Source organism: Dipodomys merriami, unplaced genomic scaffold (assembly GCF_024711535.1).
Source record: "Dipodomys merriami isolate MVZ:Mamm:240054 unplaced genomic scaffold, mDipMer1.0.p SCAF_447, whole genome shotgun sequence".
In the NCBI taxonomy this organism is placed as follows: domain Eukaryota; kingdom Metazoa; phylum Chordata; class Mammalia; order Rodentia; family Heteromyidae; genus Dipodomys; species Dipodomys merriami.
Window position 1 is genome coordinate 197,998 of NW_027206010.1, and position 6,000 is coordinate 203,997.

The 6,000-nt window shown below is 43.1% G+C and overlaps 1 protein-coding gene across 5 annotated transcripts in view; it reads left to right on the top strand.

Annotated features, from left to right (window-relative positions):
* Window positions 1–5,425, top strand: part of LOC138808199 (solute carrier family 22 member 4) — a 59,637-nt gene extending 54,212 nt beyond the window's left edge. For all 5 annotated transcript variants that reach the window (XM_069994174.1, XM_069994172.1, XM_069994176.1 and 2 more), the window contains 2 exons: window positions 1,998–2,133; window positions 4,253–5,425. In XM_069994174.1, the coding sequence (XP_069850275.1) occupies window positions 1,998–2,133; window positions 4,253–4,328 (212 nt within the window). In that variant the 3' untranslated portion in view covers window positions 4,329–5,425. The remainder of the gene's footprint in view (window positions 1–1,997; window positions 2,134–4,252) is intronic.
* Window positions 5,426–6,000: the final 575 nt, after the last annotated feature.

Below are 6,000 nucleotides of genomic sequence, written 5' to 3' on the forward strand. Positions count from 1 at the left end.
CTCCCATCTAGTGCGAATGGGGGTAGCATGGTGTTTTCAATGATGTACAAAATCAAGACATATAAATGCTTTCAAAAGAAACTAAATCCAGGGGCTGGGAATGTGGCTTAGTGGTAGAGTGCTTGCCTAACATGCATGAAGCCCTGGGTTTGATTCCTCAGTACCATCTACACAGAAAAAAAAAACAGAAGTGGCGCTGTGGCTCAAGTGGTAGAGCGCTGGCCTTGAGCGGAAGAGCTGAGGGACAGTGCCCAGGCCCAGAGTTCAAGACTCACAACCAGCAAAAGAAAAAGAAAAAAGACACACACAAAATGGTATTTGTTTGTTTAAAGGATCTGTGTCTCCAGGAACCTAGCCTTCAAATGTCCTTAATAGTTTGGGTAAAAGTAAAGTCATACCAGACTTAATAATAGACAGAACCAATTTTGTTTTTGTTTTTATTCATGTTTATGGGTTGTTGGTTTTTTGTTTTTGTTTTGCTTTGGGTTTTGTTGTTGTTGTTGTTGTTTGCCTATCCTGAGGCTGGAACTCTGGACTTGGACACTGTCACGGAGCTGCTCTTTTTTGCTCAAGGCTAGTGTTTACTACTTGAAAACCATAGTGCTAGGCAAGCCCTATACCACTGAGCCACCTTCCTAGCCCATGAAAACTATAGTGCTATTTCTGGCTTTTTCTGTGATTAGTCGGAGATAAGAGTCTCATGGACTTTTCTGCCTAGGCTGGGTTTGAATCCTGATCCTCAGATCCTGAGTAGCTAGGATTTCAGACATAAGCCACCAGTACCCAGTCAGAACATGTTCATGAAACGTCCTAGGCCCCTTTATGCCCTCTCTCCCATCTTCGACAACAACCACCTTAAGAGGAAATCTTTGGTAGGCAAAGATTTCTATCAAAGGAACATCTGTTACACGTGATTGCCCTTAGAAGACACCAGATAACAGGAAAGAATAAAAAGCTCTACAAAAATGTGCAATCACCAGGAGGTAAATGATTATAGAAATGCAATCAGTGGCACCTGCCAAGAAGAAACTGGGGTATTTTGCTGACTTGTATTTTCTGAAAAATGTTCAGGTTTCAAAACACTTCATCTCCCATCTGCCTCCTTTACAAATAATTGTGTGTGTGTGTGTGTGTGTGTGCGCGCGCGTGCGTGCACACGCGTGCGCACGTGCATGCACACGTGCATGCATGCTCCCTGGTCCTGGGGCTTGAACTCAGGGCCTAGGTGCCATCCCTGAGCCTTTTTTCTTTTTTGGGGGTCCGGTCGTGGGGCCTGAACTCTGGGCCTGGGCGCTGTCCCTCAGCTCTTCAGCTCAAGGCTAGCACTCCACTACATGAGCCACAGCGCCACTTCTGGCTTTTTTTTTCTGCTTACGTGGTGCTGAGGAATCAAACCCAGGGTCTCATGCATGCAAGGCCAGCGCTCTACCACTGAGCCACCTTCCCAGCCCCCTGAGCCTTTTTTCAAGGCTAGCAATCCACCACTTCAGTCACAGCTGTATTTCTGGGTTTTTCTGGTGGCTCATTGGAGATGAGTCTTTTGGGTTTTCCTGCCCAGATAGTTTCTAAGGGTGATCCTTAGATCTCAGCCTCCTGAGTACTTAGGATGATAGGCATGAGCCACCAGCACCCAGTTCTTTAAAAGGGACTTTTAAACTGGGTACTAGTGGCTTATGCTTATAAACCTAACTGCTCAGGAGGCTGAGATCTGAGGATTGCCATTGGAAGCTAGCCTGTGCAGAAAAGTCTGTTCTGTGAGAAAGCCAGAAGTAGAGCTGTGGCTCAAATGGTAAAGCATGAGTCTTGAGTGGGAAAAGCTAGGGAAAGCACCCAGGCCTTGAGTGCAAGTCTCAATATTGTCACGCATGTGCGCACACATGCACGCACACACACACACACACACACACACACACACACACACACACACACACACACACACACACACAGTGTCTGGGAAATCCCTGTCTCTAATTGGTATTCTTATGCTTACTTTACAGGTGCTTATGACAGACTTCTGCCATACATTGTCATGGGCAGTCTGACTGTCCTGATTGGCATTGTTACCCTCTTTTTCCCTGAAAGTTTTGGAGTAACTCTGCCAGAGACATTAGAACAGATGCAGAGAGTGAAAGGGTAAGTGAAATTTAATGGAATGGAAAGGAGAATGAATAAATAAATAATAAAAATGCAAGAATAGCTGGGAAAAGTCTGAGAAAGAATATTAAGACCAGCTCTATTCAGGTGCTGGTGGCTCATGCCTGTAATCCTAATCCTAGCAACTCATGAAGCTGAGATCTGAGGATCACAGTTCAAAGCCAGCCTGAAAGCAGGAAAGTCCGTGAGACTCTCATCTCCAGCTAACTACCAGAAAACCGGAAGTGGTGCTGTGGCTCAAGTGGTAGACTGCTAGCCTGAGCTGAAGAGCTGAGGGACAGCCCAGGCCTAGAGTTCAAGCCTGACCAAAAAAAGAAAAGAAAAGAAAACAAAGAGACCAGCTCTATCAGATAATAAAGTAGATGGTTAAACAATGATAATCAAGTTAATCAAGTCAGCATGGTCATAGTGTAGGAAATGAACTCAAGAGAGTTGGATAGAATTCAGGATTAAAAACTCAAGAAACCATACAAATTTAGTATGTGATTTTTTTCTTTTTTTGTCTGTTGTAGGGCTTGAACTCTGGGCCAGGGCACTGTTCCTCAGCTCTTCAGCTCAAGGCAAGTGCTCTACCACTTGAGCCACAGATTCACTTCCTGTTTTCTGGTGGTTAATTGAAATTGAGAGTCTCATGTACTTTCCTGCCCAGGCTGGCTTTGAACTGTGATCCTCAGATCTCAACCTCCTGAGTAGGTAGGATTACAGGTGTGAGCTACCGCTGATCAGCTTGATTTTTTTTTTCTAACGTACCAATTCAGGGGCTGGGTATGGGGGCTCATGCCTGTAATTCCAGTTTCTCAGAAGATTACATAGAGATTACATGAGATAGAAGATCAGCCCAAAGGGAAAAAGTTTAGTGAGACCTAATCTCAATTTATACGCTAGGTGTGGTTGAACATGCCTCTCATCTCAGCAATGGAAGGTATAGATAGGAGAATTGCACTCTGAGCCTAGTCCCAGATTGATATGCAAGACTCCATCTGGAAAATAGCTAAAGCAAAGAGCTAAAGGTGTGGCTAAGTGGTAGAAGTATGAAGACTGGCAAACACTCTTATCTCAGCTACTTGGGAAAGCTGAGGTAGGATGCTCTAGAAATTTGAGAGCAGCCTAGACAATGTAGCAAGACCCTGTTTCCAGACAGACAGACAGATAGACCAACAGATAGATAATAAGTGAAGGGAAACAAGATTACTCTGTAAACAATATTAGAACATTTACCTAGACATTTTGAATAGACAATGTTGTTGATTGCTGGTGGCTCACCCCTGTCATCCTAGCTACTCAGGAGGCTGAGATCTGAGGATCACAGTTCAAAGCCAGCCCAGGCAGGAAAGTCCATGAGACTCTTATCTCCAATTAACCACTAGAAAAACAGAAGTGGCTCTGTGGCTCAAGTGGTAGAATGCTCACTTTAAGCTAAAGAGCTCAGGGACAAGCCAGGCGCTGGTGGCTCACGCCTGTAATCCTAGCTACTCAGGATGCTGAGATCTGAGGATCATGGTTCAAAGCCAGCCCGGGCAGGAGAGACGGTGAGACTCCTATCTCCAATAAACCACCAGAAAACCGGAAGTGGCGCTGTAGCTCAAGTGGTAGAGCGCTCGCCTTGAGCTGAAGAGCTGAGGGACAGCGCCCAGGCCCAGAGTTCAAGCCCCACGACCGACAAAAAAAAAAAAAAAAAAAGAGCTCAGGGACAGCACCTAGGTTTGACAAAAAAAAAAAAAAAAAAAGCCCCAGGACTGACAAAAAAAAAAAAAGAAGAAGGTAAGAATGGGAGACCATATCACAAACAAATAAAAGGAAAGGAAAACTTTGTCTTCAAAATAATAAAATATTAGATTTATGCTCATGAGATTCTTTTTTTTTTTTTTTTTGTCAGTCGTGGGGCTTGAACTTTGAGTCTGGGCGCTGTCCCTGAGCTCTTTAGCTCAAGGCAAGCACACTACCACTTGAGCCACAGCACCACTTCCGTGAGATTCTTCCATTAGAGTTTCTAATTGCTTGTTCATTGATCGGGGAAATGTTTTTCACTGCTGGCTTGATAGTTTGAAGAAGAAAGTCTTGAAAATTTGATTTTCTTTAGCAACTATTTGATTTTCAGGTTCAGATGTGGGAAAAAATCCAGAGCTTCAATGGATAGAGAAGAAAATCCCAAGGTTCTAATAACTGCATTCTGATGTGGGGGAAAAAAAATCTCCTGCAATTGGCAAGCCAAAAGACAGATACACAAGACTGGAAAAACTAAAATTTTTCCTACTTTCATGACTGACAGCAACCAGTAACAGTACAATGGGCCTTGTTCAGATAATCTCCATGTTTTTAAGTACAAGTCTTTCCTTCCTTCCTTCCTTCCTTCCTTCCTTCCTTCCTTCCTTCCTTCCTTCCTTCCTTCCTTCCTTTCCTTTCTTCCTTCCTTCCTTCTTTCTTTCTTTCTTTCTTTCTTTTTTTTTTTTTTGGGTCCAGTTGTGGGCCTGAACTCTGGGCCTGGGCGCTGTCCCTCAGCTCTTCAGCTCAAGGCTAGCACTCTACCATTTGAGCCACAGCGCCACTTCCGGCTTTTTTCTTTTTGCTTATGTGGTGCTGAGGCATCGAACCCAGGGCCTCATGCATGCAAGGTAATCGCTCTACCACTGAGCCACCTTCCCAGCCCCTTTCTTTCTTTCTTTCTTTCTTTCTTTCTTTCTTTCTTTCTTTCTTTCTTTCTTTCTTTCTTTCTTTCTTTCTTTCTTTCTTCCTTCCTTCCTTCCTTCCTTTCTTTCTTTCTCTCTCTCTCTTTCTTCCTTTCCTTTTCTTTCCTTTTCCTCCTTCCCTTCCTTCTTTCTCTCTCTCCCTCTCTATTTCTCTCTTTCTTTCCTTTTATTTTCTGGGTCTGGAGTTTGAACTCAGGGTCTGGGCACTGTCCGTGAGCTTCTTTTGCTCAAGGCTAGCACCCTACCACTTGAGCCCAAGAATAAGTCTTTCTAAAGAGTCTTCCTTACTAATTAATACAATGAAATAGGTTTGTAAGATTTTTTTCAAAATGTTTTAGTCAAGAACTGGTTTTAAAAATCCATATGAAAATTAGCATACATTGCCAAGCATACAAATCCTACCAAAGCAACAATAACAACAACAAATAGGTGCCTGTGGCTCATTCTTATAATTATAGCTTCTCAAGGACACTGAGATCTGAGGATGGAGGTTCAAAACCAGCCAGGAATAAACAGATCTGAGAGACTCTTACCTCTAACCAGTTTTTTAAAAAAAAGAAAGAAGGAAAGAAAGAAAGAGAGAAGGAGGGAGGGGGAGGGAGGGATGGAGGGAGGAAAGGAGGAAGAAAGAAAAGTAAGAAAGAAAGAAAGAAAGAAAGAAAGAAAGAAGAAAGAAAGGAAGGAAGGAAGGAAGGAAGGAAGAAGGAAAGAAAGAAAGAAAGAAAGAAAGAAAGAAAGAAAGAAAGAAAGAAAGAAAGAAAGAAGACAGGAAGAGAGCCGGGAACTGGTGGCTCACACCTTTAATAAACACAGGCGCTTTTCCCTTGTTATTATTTCCTAAACAACAGAGTAGAATACCTATTTACATGGCATTTATATTGTGTTTGGTATTATAAGTAAGGTAGAAAGGTTGTAAATCTGGGTGCCAATGGCTCACGCCTGAAATCCTAACTACTCAGGAGGCTGAGATATGAGGATCGTAGTTTGAAGCTAGCCTGGGCAGAAAAGTCCATGAAACTCTTCTCTCCAATGACCGAAAATGCTGGAAGTAGTGCTGTGGCTTAAATGGTAGAGTGCTAGCTTTGGGGTGGAGGGGAAACGGATGTAAAGTTGTTAGTACTATGTGCATAGGTTATATACAAATATCACTTCATTTTAT